The sequence below is a fragment of the Numida meleagris genome, chromosome 14, assembly GCF_002078875.1.
Source record: "Numida meleagris isolate 19003 breed g44 Domestic line chromosome 14, NumMel1.0, whole genome shotgun sequence".
NCBI lineage: Eukaryota > Metazoa > Chordata > Aves > Galliformes > Numididae > Numida > Numida meleagris.
The window spans coordinates 3,761,576-3,783,609 of record NC_034422.1 but is presented as its reverse complement, the minus strand read 5'-3'; the positions used below and the strand labels follow the sequence as shown (position 1 = coordinate 3,783,609).

The following is a 22,034-nucleotide window of genomic DNA, read 5'->3' as shown; positions in this document are numbered from 1 at the left end:
ACTAATATGTTACTTTCATATACTTTTTGCTTTCCACTTTGCATTTAACCAGCAACGTAATTTTTTTCCAGGTTCAGACATTTTTAGTCCTTCATGTGCATGCTTTTTTATTCTCCAAATGACTGAAAAACAGCACTGAACCAGCTATCAACAAAACCAAGAGTTTGCTATTCCATTTTTGGGAATACTTTTCTTATAGTTCTCTTTCTCAGTCTTCCTTCCAAAGGCAGATGTTTGGGAAAGCCTATTTTATAAGCTTTACTGCCAGCCAGACATCTTAATCACATAGAACGTCTCAGTTTTTGCTGGACCTTCTTTCATTTAGTTTTTATGAACTTCTAAAAGAATTCAAATAGGACCCTGTAAAACAAAACTCCATCTTGCTGGGTTGGATATTATTCTTTTGAGGTTATGCTTTCTGGTAGAAATTTAACAGAAGTACAGAGAATATTCCTCAAGAGCTATTCCAGTAACCCACCAGGAACAGTACAGGAAACATTCTCTTAATCTCTTATCTGAACAATTTTGCGAAGTCTTTGTACAAAATGTCATATTGTTCTACTTGGCACGTTGAAATCTGAGCAGCATTTTAAGCAGAAAAACTTTTGATCTCTGCATTTCAACCTAAGATGAACTATTTTATGCTCCCACCCCTTTCTGTATACTTAGTCGCCATGGAGACTGGAGGACTATCACTTTTTTTTTTTAATTAACATCATGGCCATATGCCACTTGAGTGCAAATGCAGTGAAATTTTCATGGGCTTTCCACTCCATTTCAGTAGGATTATAGGTCAATGAGCCTTGAGCAGGGAGAGCTTGAACACAGTGTCTCCTGACAGACTACGGAAGAGAAGTTAACGTGCCTATGGAAAAGACTGACTAGAAACCAATTGTTGAGTGCAAGACTGTAAGACTTGCTACAGAATCACATCCACTATATATTTGGTTTTTATATACCTTCAATTTAGAGTTTTCAAAAGCCTTAAAAGCATGTAATACTTAATATTACTATCCCAGCCTTACGAGCTAGAACGTATTATCGTCCCCACTCCACCTTGTGAAAAAAATTAAGCCATGAATGTGTCACCATTTATCTAAGGTTGCACCAAGTGTGATGCTGCTAACTTGCTGCTGCTGGCAGGGCCAGACTCAGTGCTCCTGTGCTCTCAGCATGCTGTGCTGTGGCAATACATCCTCATGGCACGGCCAAGCTTGCTGCCCAAGTCCCAGTCCCTTTCCTGTAAGCTTATACATCTTATCAGCCATTTTCTTTCCTAAATATTCTGGGTTTCATCATCATATTATTTAGCTACCTAACCTACATATTCATACCTACTGTACATCCCAAAATGACCAGTACTGTTCACTGGATAAGAGTGGCACAGAAGCTATCAATCAATTACCTTATAAGATCTAAGTGTCACAGTGTAAGACATCTGTCCCTCAAAGAGCTTATGGTTTTAATAAGGCAGACAAAGAATGGGGAGATTATCCTACTTCCCACCACAAATCTACAGTTGAGACACATTACTTCTTAGCTTACTTAAGCTCAAAGTAATTTGACAATATATGACCTGCATCATGCACAAACACATTATGTCACCTGTTTCATAAATACAGCAATACCATCTTGCATGCCTGTTTTCCTTATCTTCATTTTAAAAGAAAACATGAAAGAGTAAAAACTAGCAGTGTCAGCTCAATATTTTGTAAAATGAACCAAAAAAAGTTTGGAATTTAAATCACATTATTTCCTATCAGGGGAAGACCCCAAAACCAAAACACTTTCCTCCTCTCTGCCCTTTTTATCATATTAATTGGGGTTGTAGTCTCAAGTGTTTGCAGAAATGCACCAAGGAAAGCTATTGACTATGTTATTTTGAAGAGGAATGAGGTGATAGCGCTTTGCTTTGTATACTGCATGTGAATCAACCGAAGATCTATACACAAGAAGCAACAGGGTTGATCAATCTTTATTCCCAGACAATCAAGCAAGGCTGCATCTTCAAGTCCCTTTACAGACAGCTCATAAAACGATGATATTGATCACAGTGCCTAAATTTGTGGTTTTGACAATAAAAACAATTTGTTTAGGGAGGGAAATAGCTGTATGAGGTAAACGCATGTGGTTTATTAACTTCCAAAACTAATTCTTCTGAGCAATAATGTGAAAAGTGAGATAGAACTTTTTAACCTTCAAGATTTGACTTCCATCTTCTGCCTGCAAAGACATTTGCTTGTGTGAAAATTTACAGTTCAGATTTTGGAGTCAAAGGGAGCTAGCAAGCTGTGCCTCTGTGCCACTGCTGGTGTTTGAGTGCTCTTCAAAATAAGCATTGTGAAGTTCCTCACAGCATAGGTGGAGCTGCAAGATTCAGCCACTATTGACCTCTGAAGTGGTCCTCCTGCCTCGCTCGCTTCTTTCCCCCTTGCTGTAAAGGCAGGACCGTATACAGCTGCTGTACCCAATAGGCATTTCACCAGCGCCAGGCTTGACAAACTTAGTTCCATCACCAGCCACTGTACTGGGTCAGCTGTATCCTCCAGAAACACTGAGGGAGAAGCATATATATTTCCTGGCTAGAGGTATAGTCCACAAACTTTCCTGATCACAGGGGCACAGGCCCTGGTAACTAACAGGGATGCCCCATCCCTGGAGGTGTTAAGGCCAGGCTGGATGGGGCCCTAGGCAGCCTGATTTACTGCCCAGTTTAGTGCTTGGCAGCCCTGCCCACAGCAGGGGGGAGTTGGAACTAGATAACTGTAAGGTCCCTTCGTGTCCCAGTCATTCTAGGATTCTGTGATTTTCCTAACCTTGTACAACCTCTCTGCCCTGAACCACTTCGTACGGAGTCACCCCAGCGCTTGTGCTTTGGCCCATTTCAACCAAGGTCAGTGACTGTCCTTGTAGGGACATCCTTTGACTGGGTTTATAGACATTCACAGTGGGATTAAATTGAACCACACTTTATCAGCTCTCAGCTTTGAGAGTGCTACAAGGAGAGATGCACTTATATATAAATCCAATTCGTAGGAAAATGGAAGAGAGGATAAAAAGGGCAACTGCATACAGCTCTGAAGATGTTACTCAGATCAGGATCCAACTGCAGCATCTCTTGCAGTAGCCAGGCAGCTAAACTCTTGGAACTGGGAGTATTATACTACAGCACTCATGTCCTCCTAATGATGGAGATTATAGCCTAGTTCCAGTGGAGAACAGAGCACCTGTCCTGGCACTGCACACCTGTCCTGGCACTGAACAGGAGAGCCAAGGGCTGTGGAAATATCTCCTTTATGTTCCAGTGGAATGGAATGTTCACATCTGGCTTCCAGGGCTGTGGTTTTCAGCTTTTCTTTTTTCTAGCTCCACACTGTTAACAATGAGGTAAGACACATACTGGATTTCAATCTAATAATTCCCTGTTTCCTTTTAGGATACATTAAAGCTGAACCTTTACTGAACTCCAAATCCAGCCTACCTTATTTCTGACAAAGGGCTCTTTCAGCACTGCAACACTGCACTGACAATTGCTTGCACTGAAGCCCGGCCTGCACCACAGAGGCCAGATTTTGTGTGAATAATATAAGCATGAAAAAGCAGCTTCATGAAGATGGAGCAAGTAAAAGCTAGTATCCTACAGAGCTCTGTCTCGCAGTTGATTGACTCTCATGTCCAAGAAAGTACAAGCTGTTATTGAAGATTTTTCCATAATTAGCTACTGATATGAATTTAGCTGTCTGGGGACTCCAGTGTCTTTTTCTTCTACTGTCTATTGAAACATACAAAACAACCATCTTTCTGTTAGCTATGTTGCTGTCAAATTTAAACCACACATGTACAAGCAGTATGATACCATAATGCTCATTTCCTTTGAAAACCTGACCAAAACCTCGCTTTTTCCTGAAAGGAAAACCAATGAGATTCAGAAAAAATTAACCTAGCTATAGTTACTTGCTTTTCTCATTAAAAATGACAAATGTATTATTGAGATAGCACGGGTAACTAACGCTATTTATGACATAAATAAGCATAAATTCTTTCCGTTCTGGGAAAATATCAGATACACCTATTATTAGCAATAGATCTGCACAGCACGCTAAGGTACCTGAATATATATTTGGCTGTTGACATCTCTCTAAAATAGCAGGTGCATTACGTTAAAAATAGAAAGCATGAATATTGTTGACGGGTAAACAAAAACAAAGTAATATCCATAGAATTCAGAAACAGCGTGTGAATTAGGACCTAATGTAGCTACAGAAAAAAATCTCATACGTTAGAAGAAATGCTTGAAAAAGTAACTTGACGTCTTTATGCACAGTCATTGAGAAGCGGTTAGAACAGCACAAATTTAAGGTGAATTTAATTTAAAATATGTTGAAAATGCCATTACCTAATAACGTATAATAATTATAACTTAATTCATATTTGTTATTAGCCATACATTCTTTTCCAATTTTTACATGAGTCTTTGGAGGAAAAAACAGCAAACATTTAATATGCTTCATTGTACGCAAAACACAATTATACCTTGAAAATTTCTGGGGTTTTCCAAATCCTGACATCTCCAGTCTCAAGTTCTGTTGAAGACTGGGAATTCAAGCTGCTTATGGTCACTGCCTTCATATCTGAAGTACACTATCTAAGATACCGCTCAGAGCCAGCCTGCGCAATGACACTTGATTCCGCTACAACAAAAAGACACTGATTTTTGTATACCTTCCATAATATTAAATCCTTCCCAAGCACTGCCCATTCAAAATCAAAAGCATTAAAGTATTTTCTTAATTCTTTTTTTCTAGGTCTCTACTTCGTGAAAGACCTCCCTCCACATTCCCCTTCTCCAGCAGCACCTTCCTCTAAAGTGACAGCACCTTTCAACAGAGCACATGACTGCTAGCTTTAATGTCTTAGTTTTGTCACAATTAGGAAAGAGATATTCAGAAGAATAAATTAGAACTTGACATAGTACACTATTTGAAGTGTCCTTTAATCTTCTGGATGATTTTAAAAGTTCAGCTGATTATTTCATTTGGAGATCAGAACAAAGCAACTCCCTCTTCCCTCTCCTCTTTTTCCTCTTGTAAAAGAACTGTGACAGCCTGAAGAAATATTGCCTATCTTGGTTTCAACCACTGCCCTGAAGGTGTAAAGCTATAGATGAGTTCAATACACTTGTTTCATTGCTAATTTCAGAGGGCATGTAGAGCTTCTTGTTCCCCTGGCTTAACAGTAAAATTGACACTCTAACTTTAGAACAGGAGAGCTCTGCACCCTCACAAATCAAGAATGCTACTTTCTGATAGGTTTAAGTATAGATTTTTGCTTCTTAAAGACACAGAATCTGAGTGACTTAGGACTTGCCATTAAAAATTGGTGTTTAGGAACATTTCCTCACAGTCAGATGTTTAAACAACAACCCTCAGATCGCTTTTTCCTTGGGAGATGACTGTTTAAAATGGCTCTGGTTAACCTTCCCTACAGCACTCCACACTGTAGCTGGTAATTGCCCTGATTTTGGAGGAAGACAGCAGGCGGGTCTTGCAGCCTTTCTACTTCCAATGGAAGATTTGTGTCTCACCGCCTGGCCATGAGGTTGGTGCATGCTGTGATCTGCACCTTACACAGCCACACCATTAACTCCCTCTTGTACTGTCAGGAAAGCAGCATTTCCTTCCTTCCCACTGACCTACTTCCCAATTACAACCCTTTGGCAGAGCTCTGGCAATGCTTGTCAGCATCCAGATTTGCCCTGATAAAATCCCAGCCCTACAGAAAAGGAGAACCAATGCTTGCTTTCTTTACTCTGCCCCAGCACAAGTCTACCTTCACCACTATAAAAAATTGTTTCTTGTATATTTGTGTTACAGAACAGCTAAAATTCAGTCCAGTATGTGAAAGTGGGACCAGTGTCATCGTTCACCCCAGCGAGCCAGTAAACCTGTATGCAGAGGATCATGCTTGCCAGTAAATAATTATCCAATGCAACAGCAGTTTTCACCTGCCTGGTGGCTGTGCATTCATCCTTAATTTCTGTGTTGGTGAAGGAAGCGCCCAGATTATCGTTAGCTGCTCATTAGGACTGCTCTCAGTAAATTTACAAGTTGCGATTACAATTGTGGAGTAAGATCCTTATTTGTGGTTTATCCAAGAGGCAGCAGAAGCATTTCTTTTCATAAACAAGATTAATCCTTTAAATCCCTGAACAGGAGATATTTAACTAGGAGAGTTACATAAGCATAACGAGACCGCCAAAACATGAATACTAATGTAAAGAGCAAAACCTCCACCTTTACAAAACAATTGCTGATGCCCACCAAGCTCAAAGGTTGATCAGAAGGCGACATTTCTAGAACTGTGCATACAGAGATAGCTACAACCTTCTCCATTTCTTCTTTAGACTCACTGCAAACAGTATTTATTTTCATGTCATTCATGAGAACAAAATCTCGATTTTTGGACAAATAGTAATTTTTCATCAAGACATTGTAATTCTCTAATTCTCTTTGAGACTCTTAGGGACTAAACTAGGGGTTTATCTCACTGAAATACATAAAATAAATGTAGAACACACCCACGCCCTCTCTCTTTCACAGAGCACATGTTCTTGGTATATAATGTGCATAAAATCATATTTGATTCAACTTAAAAGGATTGAAAAAGAATTGCATATAGACAGTATGTATGCACTGAGTGTGCAAGTGCATCTCTAAATGAAATAGGGTAATCAGTGAGAGTATAGGAATATATTCCTCATGCCTTTGACAGCTACAAGAATAATTAAAACCATTCAAGATGGTTTGTTGTACAGTTCTCCATTCAGTAGCTGCCAATCTTGTGAAATTCTGGGGAAAATCAAATAAAAATTTTAACCATATAGCCATGAGCAGCAGAGTTTAGGAGAATGGCATTGCTTTTCTCATACCAGAAAATGTTTAGAATGGAAAATAAACATAAAATTGAAGAACTTTCTACTGACTCTATGCTTTCCAGAGAGGACTCAGAAACTGGCAAGGCAGGAATTCCTTGGGTATTTGGACAAACTTAGGGTTTTGAATCCAAATTGCAAAAACTGCATTTGCTCTTCCCCTTAAAAAAATCTGCCCACATTTTTAAAGGAAAAGACCGACCTTATTTTTAAAAACATTATATAGAGACTTGCAAGAGTCTGTCTGCCAAATTCTCTTCTGCCCAGAAACCTATGGAAAAAATACCATGTGTTCATGTAAGTAAAACATTTTTTAATGAATATTCATATGCGATTAATTCTAAGATGTCCTAACTTCTGAAACTTTTGAATGTTTTCCTGTTATAGATGTTGACAAACGCAGGAGATGCATATATTATCCATATACATTATACATTTTGTGCGTTATATTTCCTAAATTTAGCATTTTATTATCATCTTCTTTCCTGTGCCTTTCATTTCCCTCGTCTTAATAACTTCATAGAGAAAAATCTATGTGTTTGAAAGAAAATTAATTGCCTCAACAATTAAGAAAACACATCTCAGAGGAAATATTTCGTAATCAATTCATTTCCAGGTACAATATTTGCCACTTAGGAATACATTAATTGTATCAAAAATTATCCAAACTAATTATTTTCTTTCTAGTATAAGATTAAATGTAGGTTTCAAATCAACTGAAAATGAAGTACCACTCAGTACTGTACATTCTTCTGAGCCCACAGTGACACACCATATATGTTACAGTTTTGCTAAGGTGCTGTGAGCAGGTCTGGCTGGAGCTGGCCCATTTGGCTCTATGTGGCACTGCCCTGTGCCACACAGACGTGTTTCTAGGACTCATTGTTTGATGGTTTTCACTTTTACATGGGATAAGAGCACATCTGCCCATGCTAGCACCGCTATATATAAATGTATGGAGACTGCTGCATTAAGGTATAACAGAAACACGCTGTGGGATTGATTTTACAGTTGATTTAGAAAAGCAGTATAAGAAATAAAAGATGAAAGCAATATTGTCTCGCTTTCTACAGTACAAATTGAATATTTATCCTGTTTCACAGACCCCATGCTGAAGCTCACAACACAAACATTTTTGAAAGCTTCCAATAAATAAAGACTTATAACAGATAGTATCTTGCCAACATTGAATGTATCTTGTCAACATTTAAGGCATTCTGCAGATAGTTCAGACAAATCTGAGGAAAGACAGGCATGTGCATTTGCAAGATGCCAGAGAATTTATGGCAAGAAAGGATGGAGATGATAGTCATCCGTTCAGCTAATTGCACATTTGATTATTGTCTTCAGGTAAGCCCTGAAACTAAGAATAATACTGATACACATAACATAAGTGCAAGCAATCCTTCAACCATCTCTCTGACAGCAAATTTCAGCCATAAAGACATCACCACCAACTAATCCTCTTCTTATTCTTTGCATTGTCAAGATGAATACAGAAATTAAGAGATAGACACGTTCTTTATCTATGATTACATTCACTGCTGGACTGTGAGCACATCATGACCAGGCTAGGCTGGTCTTGAATCAAATACCGAAAAGCAGAACTCTCAGTTACTCCAATTTTAAAACATATCTAATAAGAAATCCTATTTATAATACTTTGCTTGGAAAAGCTCTCAGTGACAACTGGAAACTTACACTATATTCCTTTACTTTTCCAAAGAAACATGGAACAAAACAATCTTCATGGATCCCTTATTTGAAACAGAAGATTCAGCTTAGTCCCCCGTACACTCTCTAAAATGTAGTTATGTCTAACTTTTTACATAACGCCTTTTCTGTGCGTTCCTATGCTCAGTTTTGTGTCAAACATCATAAAACATGATTCACATACATACACAACGAGGAAGGATTTCAAACTGCAAGATTCAGAATCTTTAAAAAAAGATGCAAATTGAAATCACATGGGATATTAGAACAGCTCTATAGAACATGAAAAAAATGTATACTCTAGAAGACATTCTAGGCTGGAAAACATTTGCAGAAGGTGGAATGGGTTGAAGAGGTGGAAGTATTGCTTGTTGCTGCAGATTGCCAGGCGGGGGGAGGAATGAATCACATTACACACTCCTTTCACGTAAGCCAAAATACTCAGTGATCACAGACAGCTCTGCCCATGGAATCTGACACCTTCATTTGTTTGTTTTTTGTGGATTTTTTTTGTTGGTTTTTTTTTTTTTCTCTTACAAATGCTTGTGCACATGTGTGCATGGTGGAATCAATGATGCCCACAAAGACTCCAGCTCTTTCAACACCATGTGCGACCTTATGCAAGTTATTAAGGCTTCTCCAGTTACACTGAGTCATAAAACAGCATGCCATTGACTACTGCATTGCCTTAGAGATTAGCTCAGTGCAGCTCTCAGTGCAAGGTATCGACTTCTATGCAATTCATTCTAAGCCCAGCTATGTAACCCCATTTCACTGCATGCCCATAAGTCCTAACAGGTGATTCTGTGTATTACTGTCAGAACTGTCTTTAAAGTTCAGCCCCTTTCCTCTCTGTGCCTCTGTCAAGCTGGGACAGCAGCCTTACACTGTCCCCACAGATGCCATTAAAGACTGCGAGGTGACCAATTTGAAATAATTAAAGGATAATATCTGCATCAATAGTTCATATAAACAACATACACATCTTTAATATTGCAATCCTAACTCTTTTACGTAACCAGTAAATCTATAGATTCAGAGCTGATGTCTAACTCAAATGCTCAGTGAACTTCATCCTTGTACTTGCAGTTGGAATTTACACGGGATTAGCCTAATGACTTATGGGGATGCTAGACTGAATTACATAGTTCTGTTAACCTTCTGATCCAAGCATTGCTCTATGTTGACATGTAAGTGATAGCTAGTTTACGTTGACCTTTGTTCATTCCCAAAAATGGGAATCCTCACACTTTAACAGTAACTGGCACATTTTCAGCATAACATTTTACTCTGAGTAATTAGTATTACTTTTAGAAGATTTTCTCCAAGGAACAGAAAATCAACGGCACCATCAGAGGTACTTTCAGAAGACACATTTTTGCATTCAATTAGATTTTTTAGTAGACAGAAGATTACTCAGTTGCCATTTCCTTTCTAACAGGCAGCAAACTGTTTCTGTCCCAGGGGAACTGTTATTTTGAGCCCCAGGGCTGCTCAGGCTTTAAGGATTTCAGTGATAAGAACGGCAAACACAGAGTAAGCATGATGATGACGAATCCTTAAGGTTCTAAAGGGAAATCTTTCCTCCTCATGTTTAAAATGATATTTATCATGCTGGATAACACTAGGGTAAAAATAAAGACACTAAATATGCATGAGGTTACCCAGACCGTTGGAAATGTCCTTTAGCTACTCCAACACCATACAGAATTTCAAGCCCTACAAAATCAGCCAAACTTGGGCTGCAGTTGAATAAGGTGGCTCTCTGTCCCTGATCTCTTTTGACCCAAATACAACCTTCGGAAGCTAAGGGCACGATGGCTACTGTAACTAAAGCTTCAATTATTCTTCTCAGTTACTCATATCTGGGGCATCTGCCTTTATCTAATAGTTCTTCATTAGTATTTCACCTTTTTATTTGCCTTAAGATAATAACTGTAGACTTTTTTTTTTTTAATTAGGGTATTAGCGTTGAGTAGAATGGTTTCAACAGAAGTACAACATTTCTTGATAAAATATTTTAAAGAATGAAAAAAAAAGTGGGTCAGCATGTAAAAGAATGATGCATTGAGGATTGGCTCGCACAAATGCATTTTGCCTTGTCATCTCAGAGGGCTCTCTCTCAGAGGACACATTCAAATTTTAAAATGAGAAATGAGAATCTTTTTGACTAATTGCTTTCAAACATGTGAAATATAAGCATGGCTTCTAAGATATTTAGTACTTTGACATCATCACAACATATAAACTCTTAGAAATATGAAACTGTATGAAACCCTAGAACTAACCAGGATGAATGCCTTTACAGCTAGATAACTGGAATGCGTAAGAGGAGTTAAGCTCTGCTATTTCAGAGTTAAATTAATGCATTATATCTGCCTGAATTCACTGATGCTGAGGGAATGGCCTGTTTTTTAGGATAGAATCATTACTCAAAGTCAGTCTGAAACTACATACGATCTGTTCAGTCTCTAATAATACTAAAAACTACTAATAAATATCTTTTGCTCATAATTATACAAATTCCCATATCACCTCATATTTTGAAGATATTTTGCCATAAAAATACCCAAACATACAGGCTAGCTCAACCCTTCCCTCAATCCTGCTTGTCCTGATTTTTAATACTATACTCGCATATAGCCCATCTGAAGGCAGGCTTGATTTCTACAGTCATTTTCCTGCTTCAGTTTCATCATGATGAATGATGAGTTCCTCATGAGGAAACATCACCACATGATGAGCACGTGATTCACACTGCAATGGAGCAACATACACTGGAGCTTATCTTTACCTCAGTGTGTATCATTTCTGTAATTCCAATAAGTAGAAAATTTTATTTCCAAGAAATAACATACCTCTAGTTGGTAAAGCCATGCGAACACATGAATAGCAAGGAAAAAAACAATAATGGTGATCTAAATCATAAAACTGTGGGTATGAAACATTTTTATGACCGCCAGCAAGACATACAATATAATTACTGAGCCTATCAGGCTGTTATTTACGTCACATTTGTTGCTTTTGTTGCAATAAGCAGAAGCATTCAGAAGTATTTTAGAATTATAGCATTCTTGAGAGTCTGTCAAATGCACTGGCAAATGCAACAAGTATGAGAATGAGGCAACAGCTCGCTACTGTTACAACACAAAAGCTAGATGTTAAATAACTTACCGTGAGATCCCATAATAGATTTGAAAATGATAAATATACAGATCATTAAAGTAAAAGGTATAAATATCATAAAAATAAAGTAATGAGCACGAAAATCAAAGAGAATTATGCTGTATATTTTCCTGCCTCCTCTTCTATCTAATATCAAGTTAATTTATTTTATTATGTGTTACTAAAATTAAGCATTAAGATACAGAATCATGAAAAAATGAGACACATGGAAACAAATGAGAGATATAGGCCACGAAATACCGTTGAGAGTTCTTATTGTGTCAAAGTTATCACAGATTGTATCAGTCACCCTGTAGTTCACAAGCAAAATAAGTTTCCCCACCAACAGCATGACCAGCATCTAGTTCCTGGCACTAGAAGCCAGTAAGATTTTTAGTGCCATAGAGCTGTAACCCAGAAGGGCCATCAGGAATGTATCAGATGAAACGCTCCCTTTGTAACATTTCCAACAATAAGGTGAGCAAAGCTTATCCATGATACAGTTCAGCTACATTTGGAGATAAGACAGTAAACAGCCATATTAAGACAAAGATTCTACTTGGTGGAGGCCAAAATTTGCCCATTTTGTACCTGCTTGTGTGAACAGTCTCATTCTTCCACAAGCACAGAGAACAACAACTTATTCTCCCATAAAATAACAAACATTTGTACTCCGAGATGCAAACACAAAATATTTAAAAGCATTTTTGCCATTAGTATCACATCAGAGCATCCTGCTTATTGTCTCCACAGCTACAGATATAGGAAAGTGTTATTGATAACGTTTTACAAATAAGGAACTGAGGTCCTAGAAAATATCTTAGACATTTTCTGCAATTATTAGAAGTTTGGTTTAGGCATACTGGAAAATCTAGTAAGACGACATTGTTAGCCGCTGTAATAGTTTTCCAAATCCTTTGCACCTGGTCTGCTTCCAATCAAACTGGAAACACAAGAGAAGAACAGGCAGGAATCCAGATCTTTCATTTTTGCCAATTCTTTTTCTCATCAGTCCTCACTAGAGAGCTGAGTAGGGATGCTCAGCTTCAGAAACACTGAGAAACAACAATAATCAAGGAAAACATTCTTAAAATGCAGTACTCAATCTATCTTTCTATTCACCTCCTTAAAGAGAACAAATATCAGCCACCTTCGAAAAGAAAAAGAAAGGGTAACGCATATTGGGGTTCAAAACCCTGATTCAATCATGCTTAAATTTTTCCCAAGTCACATTTCTGAGCCACTGATTAATTCACATCACACAATTTTCTATTTGGTTTAACGGTCATCTGCGTGGAAACAGAGATGGAAGATAGATAGTTCTCAAAGGAGAACAGAATAGCTCTACAGATGATACAATTATTAAGCCCATTTAATAATATCATGGGTCAGGATTTAGAGTGTTACAAAATTATCATCATCTGAGAATGAAATCAGAAGAACTGGGAAGAACTTCATAATTGCTTCACAAGTAATCTGGAACACAGTCGCGAATCCATAACAAGCAAGGCACTGAGAACTTCAAATCATGTTTGACAGATGGGCTTAATTAGTTATTCTCCTACAAACTCATAATATTTGCTGTTAATATTCATTCTAAAACACCCTGCTGGCTGTGATAATATTTATATGTTAATCCTGTTACGATAAGCTTTAGGTGCCAAAATCTCTCCAAATAAAATGACTGATATATTTCAAACGTAGATAAAGAAACGCTTGGGCATCCTGGTTAAGTTTGTCACTTGCACACGTGTCTCCTTAATCTGTGAAATTACACCTGTCACTATAAGTTAGCTTTATCAACACTATCTTCTGATCCATGTAAAATTATCAGAAACACAAAAGCATTGAATTTCTTGTTAATTAACATTGCCATCTTTGCATTCTTACGATCAGATCTCTCAGTTTTAAGAATTATTAAACAATATGCAAATAGAGGTTGTAGAATTTGTAAATGAACTACAGAGGCAAACAATTTGGTAAAAGGCATCAATATTTAACTGCTATCCATTTGTGCATATTTAGTGTCATCAAACACGTCTGGAACTAGGAAAAACTGTTTCCAATAAAACACTGAGCACGCTCTCTTTCCCTGTGTAATGCTTGATCTTCCTTCTTAAAATGAATAGGAAAGCAGGCATGACTAAACTTAATGAGGAAAACATCATACTGAATTGCAAATACATTTGATGATAGTATTTGTTTACGAACAATGAAGTTGTTTTCAAAATGCAAAAACCCAAAGGAAGTTCTACTGATGAATTTGCACAAAATAAGTTTAAAAAAGTTAAATATGAGTTGCATGCATATCTATGAACTCGTCTTCTTTTGAATTTCTTTCCAAAAAGTATAATAGCTCACATATGTTTTAATAAACAAGAAGCCATGCTTATATTCAGCACATGGAAGTACAAGAAGGGGTCATTTTGAAAGCTTGCTCCTGAACGATGAATACTGATGGAAAATAAGATGCCAAGCTTCAATTCACCCATGATGTTGCATTATATTTTCCTGATGAAGAAGAGAAATTGGGCAAATGCATTCCATGGACCCAACAAGATAAAATGTGATGGAAAACTCATTGTTGATATAATCTTTGGTTCTGATACAATGCCCATTTTCAGTCAGTGAAAATATTCACACTGTCTATACGTAGTTTTGAATTGGGAATTTAAAGAATGTAACAGGTTGTGCTAGGCAATAGGAAGGTGTGACTTTGGAACATATATACATCTTCTCTTTAACCAATAAAATTTAGTCAGAAGTGTGACAACAGATGATATAAATTCCAATATTATAACAGAGAAATTGTGTAAAAACACTTCTAGCAAGGAGAAAGTGATTATCATGATAATTAGTCCCCTCCTCTCTTTTTCATGAAATGAAGTTTCCTATTTATTAGACTCAGAGAATATTTATTAAAAAAAAAATCAAAAATCCATTATAAACCCCCCAAATCTGTAAGATTTTGTAAAATGTCATAAGTAATTCACAGCAAAATTGAAACTCTCATGTTGTATGGTAAATTTCCTAACAGCAATGCCAAACACAATACGTATGCACTCAGTCAGATCCCTGTAAGCACACACTTGACATACATTTCCAGAAGCAATGGACAAGCAGCAGAAAATGATATAAAAATTGATTCACTAAAGCATTCAGTTGTGACTAGAATAGGAACACCCACCTGCCAGACAATGGCTGCTTGAGAGGTCAGAGTTCTAGCTAAGTGCTTGCACAATGGGAATGGAAAATGGAAAACTTATCTTCTTCTTCAGATTAAAAATTCATATAAATATCACCAGAAAAAAAATGGTGGTTTAATGCTATGAATAATTTTTAGATTCCTCTGAAAACCTCTAGATTTAAAATAAGTAAATAAATTCCCATACAGCCCTATAATTACCTATGGTATAATGCCAGGCAGCAAATAATTTGAGATGATTAAACAATTCACAACCAAATGCTGAGATATGAAACATATTCTTCTAAATGCTATTTGAAAACAGTATTTCCTGCTAGCTTTAAAACTTTCTTTGGGTATCAACACTGAATAACAATTTTTGTTCAAAGCGCACGTGGCACAATTTACAATGCACTACAAAACAAAGACAGCCTCATCTTTTCCAAAAGCATTTTTATCATTCCCTATAATAAAATTTATTAAAACCATGGCACAGTGCTTTGAAAAGGGAAAAGAAAAGCCATCCGTTATTAAAAGGCAGAATGCTGGAAATGACCTACCTGTTTTCAGAGGCAGCAGACTTTCTCTGGCAAACAATAACAGCTGGTGCATATTTCCCCGTATAATCCACACTCTCTCTGATATCCCACAAGTATGGGCTGCTGGCTCTTACGCTGAAAACATTGACACCTTTCTTCACCTTTGCCCTAGGAGGAACAAGAGTGCAGTTCACCAGCTCAATCTGCTACTTATTGCTTCATTTTCTCTTTACTGCCCCACAGAAAATGCTACTGCTCAGAGTTTGACAGGATTACAAGGAAAAAGAGAAGAGAAAAATAATTAAGCATTTCACATTTAAAAAGAAATGATATGAAGATAAAAATCTGATTGAACTAATGGTATTTACGACTTTAGTTGCGTCTAAATCGTGTAGTAGATACGTTGCACTTTTCTATTATCCAGACTGTGGACACCACTGAGTGTTAACAGGTTTTGGGTTTTTTTTTGTTGTTTTTTTTTTACTATAAGCCATTGTATAGGAGAAGAACATACCATTTGTGCCCTAAAATGAAGTCAGGTTGTTTGCAGGGCTTATACCTGGGAGTGAGGAGCTGAGAGCCAGTTCTCAGGGTACAAGCAAAATCCCTTAGCAGCATTCTACATTACTTAAAGAAGATATTTCATATTTTTTCTTCAAATCCCATCATCTTCCTGAATCCACTCAATTCCTTCATTTTCCTTCACTACTATTGGGTTTAACTGTCCTATCAGTTCTGCTCCTAAAAACACTTATAAATATTCTTATTTCTCCAGAAGGGAGTGGTTTCTTTGGAAGTCTGTCTCCACATATGACAAAATGTTACAGCCATGACGACTTGACTGGCTTCTGGTTGGCAGATATAAGGGACAATGCTTTTAGGTGTGAATAATCAACAGAGAAGAGGAACAATATCCATATTTTAAAATATGTTTCATTTTGTCTTAGCCAATGTTGTAATCCTGAATTCTTTTTCTCCCCTTTTTTAACTAAATATCTCAAGGCACTACTCAATTATTCCAGGATGTAATGTCGGCTAATTTGCTGAATTAGGAGTTTCAGTTGTTGTTAACTTTTTGTTTTCAGATGTGTTTACAAAACCATGAAGTCCATTGTGGTCAAAGAGTCTCAAATACGAGCTGTCAGGAAATGACAGTTTAATTGTATTTGCTTAAAATCTCATACACAAAATCCATCCAGTGTTACAGCAAATTCTCAGTTCAGGGGGAAAATACCAAAAAGATGTGTGATTTTTTTTTTTTTTTTGTATAAACTGCTGCTGCCATGCAGGGATTCTAATATCAGTCAAACAAGCACTATCATCTCTGCCTACACATGAAATCTTTGAAGAACAACATCACACAGATATTTTCAGAATAAAAAGTCAAAGTATTTCTTTAACCACCTTGGACAAAAAGGAATGTATTTCATTTCTTCTACCATTAATTCAACAGCAGCAGCTGCAATTTCTTTAGTATACATGGAAGAATGACATGAGGGCCTGCCAATTTGTGCTCAGGCTGTTTCGATGTTAACGTTACAAAATATATTTTAAGCAGGTGCAGTTCCCAGACCATGAATGTCCCTTAGGATGAGACACCAGTCATCAAAAAGTGGAAACTGAACAGCATTCCTGGCATTGTAGAGAAAAAGAGGGAGATGGAAAAGGGCCAGATGATCTGGATGAAACACATCTCAGCATATGGCTCTGGCTAGAGCCAGTGACCTCTATCTGGCCCCACTTCCTATTCCACTGCTAGAACGGAAAACTGCTGGGTGTCAATTAAGATACACGAAAGAAAAACTATTCCCAGTTCAAGGGAAATGGAGGTGGCTCAAATCCTTCCAAAGTGAGATGGCTGTGCTTAAGAAATACTTCCAGGTCTGTAACGTGGTCACCGTCCCTCCAATAGCTGATTACTGTCAATGAGAAGATGCCAATGTGGGATTTGGGCTGCTGAGCTGAGCACACACGTACTTGAACACGCAGCTGTCCCGACGGAGCCAACTCACAGTACCTCATGCTAGCACAGGGCAACATCCATCTCCCTCAGAGCCAGACACTGCAAGGGAGTGAGTGCTTGCATTTGAGCTTGTGCTGTATGTTTGGCTCCTGGGATTTGCTGTGTAGGTAACTGATGCACTGTCCCCTATGGTCTGCACATGGGAATACCTAGGATTTCTGCATCGTATGGTGCCTGGTGAGGCACACACAGGGAAACAGCTTTGGGCTTTGCATACTCTACCTTGCCCTGCTGACATACATGCAATAACTTTACTGTAACTGAGAAGGCTGTGCAGGGTCTCAATTCAGCTAATTGATGAAATTTCTTGTTGTTTTTTTTTTTTTTTTAAATAGCATTATAAAACAGACCAAAGTGTACAAACAGACACAATAAGTTGTACTATTCTCTTATTTTCTATTTGGATTCCTTTAAATGTCAGAGTGATGTAAACCATCAGCAAAATGGACACAAAACCAGAAAGCCAAGCCAAGTCTGTTTATACTTGACACTCACATTATCCAGTGACTGCCATCCAGAACTGATTCGTAACATTTCAATTAGATATTCTTAGTATACTTAGGTATACTCCTTATGATAATTGCAGCCTATAGGTCAGCGTTTCTTAGAAGAGTTTTTGATAAGGTCTAATTTAGTAATCCAACCCAAACCTCTAATTTTATCAAAAACAATAACAGAACAAGATTGTTATTTTCTACACAAATAGAGGTAACTCTTCTTGTAAGAATCAGTTAAATATACCTCTATACTTAGGATTAAAGCTTCAGTTCCATGATCCCAGGAAATGGATTTTCCTTTAGCTTGCCTTGATGCTGTGTTTGCTACTTGTGGGAGGAACTGCAGAATTTTATTCATCCATTTTACAATGGCAATAGCACTTGGCAATTACCAAAGGATGACCTGGATGAAACAGGGTTAATAATAACTGAAGGTATGTTATTTGTCAGTGGATAAAATTGAAGATACCTGAGATGAAAACACTATGACTGCTGTCAGGGCTCAATTACCTTCTTGCAAATCTGCTTTATTGAATTGTTTGGCTGTCACAGGGCAAGCTGGATCTTCGACCTTTCAGCTGTTCCTGAGAGTGCTCATGAGGCAGCCTCTTGGTTCAGCCACGGTTCAGTCTGGCAAGATTTCCCAAGTGCCATACACATAAAAGGCTGATGACACAGGTTTTTCACATATTTGCTCATGGTTAAGTACATCTCATTGTATGTTTGCTTAAAATATCATGGCTGTGCAGCAGGAAGGAAAGATGTTGGATTGTTTTGTATCCACCACTTTACTTTGGGCCAGATTTCACACTGGCAAAGTGTAGGAAAGAAAAGGCTTACTGAACTTTTTGATTTTTTTCCCCAAACAATGAGTTTATTCAGCTAAATATATTCATAGCAGTTTCTACAGCTTGTTATTTACCTCTGGAGCAGTGTTCTGAGCCTTGTAAGTAGCTCAGTCCTTACCCCAAATCAATCACAGCAATCAAAGCCCCTGGGAGCCCTCAATCCCTGAAAACCCGTCAGTGTTGACAGGATACAAAGCAAGGAAAGGGAGAAAGAAAAACATAGAAGGAACTCCCACAATCAATACATCACACCTGAAATCAAGCAAATACATTCCCTAAGTAAAGATAGCAATTCCCAATTCTATCTCATGATCCACAAACCACTGTTTACACTAGTGATAAAAGAGGCCTCAACTCGACTGATTTGAACGCAGGCATTGTCCTTTTCCATTTATCACAGTGTATTTTAGCTTCTCCCACTTTTTGCAGCTTACCACCAGTTAGCATTTAGCTTTCAGCCCGTGTCATTACTGCAGGCTGATAATGGCTGTGAAATTGTTACTTAAGTGTTGTATAAAGTGGAACAGCTGGCTGGTGAAAAATAACAGCCTTACAGCACGTGTACTGCTAAGTGCCATGGGATACTGTCGACAAAAGTGTCTGGTTTGAAATAGCACAGAGAAGGGAAAGACAGAGCCAGAAGACACAAATTCACCCTCAAGATACATCAGAGATGAAAGGCAAGGAGCACACAGGAGCTGCATGCCTCACCAGGGCTCCCCCTCCTCATTTCACTCCTGACTGTGCGCTGCATGCAGGACACAAACGCCACACATTGCTTCACCCCAAAACAAAGTACACGTAAACAGAGTGTAACCCCTAAACAGCTCTAAATAAAGGGTTTAGACCCATGACATTGAATCTAGCTTTCTATTCCTGCAAGCACTCAGGGCAAAGACCTGCAGGAACTTCTCACACTCCTTCTGAGAAAGTGAGCTACTTTCCACACTAAAGCAAAGGCAAAAAATAAAAAGAGAAAGACTTAACACTGGTGCTACCACTGGTTATCATCTTGTTACCAGTGGTGTCAGGAAGGTGGCAGATAAATTGTTTGCAGAAGGGTGTATTTTCAATAGCTCCTAGGCACCAAGCAGACATCGCTGCCACTTAGCAGGCTCTGGATTTGACTTGTCACCATGCCTGCTGAAAGCTCTTCAGAAATAACGTCATGGAGCTTCTATTCATCTTCTATGTTTTTTTCCTGCCCAGAGCCTAATCCTGACCCAGCAATGGCCACCTGACGTCTGTATGTCAATATTTCACTCCCAGCAGCAACCTCCTCCCTTCCCAAGGTCTTAATTTTGCTGAGCAACCTCAAGGCCAGTCCTACTTTAATTGCAGATATGGAAATCATATCAACCTTGACCTGGCTTATAAAAATGAGGATTTGAATGCCAGAATATAATGTACAGACTGGCTTCAGCAAGGCTTTTGCATTTGTTTTCCCCACTGACTACTTCACGTACAAACCAGTGTTGTCAGTTGTTTTCAGAAGATGCCTCAAAGTTCCTTCAGGTTACACTAATAGTTTCACTGATTGAAAATCCACAACAGAAGAGAATCGGGAGTCCCTGAGATACTGATGGAGTTAGAATAATTTATGGAGAGCGATCTAGCACAACATAAGCTATTTAAAGCTGTATAATATACCCACAAACTCTTATTAAGGTCTGTGGTTTTCAGCCCTGTGAGACAGAAACCAGTTATCATTATGCATCACCATGAAAGCAGATTAAAATTAAATCAATCTGTTTATCTACGGGTTTGCAATGCAGCTTTTCCAAAGTATAACATGTTCCCCATCTAATTAACATTTCAGGAGGAAAAACCATTCCACTCAGACACCAAACCACCTTCATTCAAATGGAGATATTACAAAAAAATATAGCCCAGGTGGATTCGTAACAAATTTCAATTAGCGCAAGGGCAGAGGACATATTTAGGATTCAAAAGTTGAATTTTGCATACCAGGAGTTAAGTGATCTGTCTGTAATATGTATCTCTAGGACTTGAGAAAACTGCCCACAGTGCTTAGGGTTTACATGCATGCTGTTGTAGATATATGTATAAATGCAAGCATTGCACACAGATTTAGATTTTATGCCTGTGGCTTTCAAAAAAGAAGTTCATATTAAATTATGCAAAATACACCAGTGTCTGGAGAATTAAAAGGGAAGAACATTTACAAATCAATTTAAAGAAGAAACATACGGTCTGCAGTCTGACCTCTATTTGTTTATTAAACAGGTCATGAGAGACCCCAATTCTCAATAGAAACGAGAACTTCTGATGCTCTGCAGAACTGGATCTTTTTCTTGTAGAACAACCCTGAGTCAGAGCTCAGGAAGCAAACCTTAGAAGTTATGTGAATAATAAGAATAGCACTGTGCCTCCCTAAGGATCCCAGCAGCTGTCATCCTGGGACTCCCAACACAAAAGAAAAGGTTTTTCATATACTTCATGGGTGTGCAGCAGTCTGGCTGGTGCACCCTGCTGCTGATTTCATCCTGAGGATTGTATACAATCCCAGATAAGTAGCAAAGCAGTGAGAAAGAAGAAAAAAGCAGTGTATCCTGAAGTAACACTGTAGAAATGGAGGCTACCAGCAGGCAAATTCTCAATAACAGGATAGATAAGACACCACTACTACAACTAGCAATATTACTTTCAAGAGTTGTTCTAAGGAAGTTTTATTGCGTTGATGGTGCTCCTGCCTATAGCCATATACCAACAAAAATGATGAAGCAAGCATAGAGGTGCTGAAGGAGAGATACAGTCTTAAGGCTCATGGTTTGAGAGCAAGGTGAGAAGGGAGTCCACAGGCTTTGTTTACCCCCAGCTACTCACCCAATAGGGTACTGTAATGGAGCAGTGATTTACTGTCACCTCTCGAGGCTGTATGGCACTTTTTCCTACAGGAATGGAAAACTGAGAAATAATGAGCAACAATACTAAACTAAATATTTATGTATTCAAGGATGTGAAGGAAGCTGTTTGTTTACAGAAATGAAAGATGAAGATGAATAGCACTGCCTGCTGATTTAAAGTAGTTGGGAGCCCAACAGACTGCTTCCAACTACCGTTTCCAAAATAAATGCAAAATATGATGTAGGGTCTGAAATGTATCTTTCTAA

At 38.1% G+C, this 22,034-nt stretch overlaps 1 protein-coding gene across 4 annotated transcripts in view; it reads right to left on the bottom strand.

The window, feature by feature from the left end:
* TMEM132D (transmembrane protein 132D) overlaps positions 1–22,034 on the bottom strand; it is a 229,164-nt gene that overhangs the window by 114,243 nt on the left and 92,887 nt on the right. For all 4 annotated transcript variants that reach the window (XM_021413020.1, XM_021413019.1, XM_021413018.1 and 1 more), the window contains one exon: positions 15,554–15,700. In XM_021413020.1, coding sequence (XP_021268695.1) covers positions 15,554–15,700 — 147 coding nt within the window. The remainder of the gene's footprint in view (positions 1–15,553; positions 15,701–22,034) is intronic.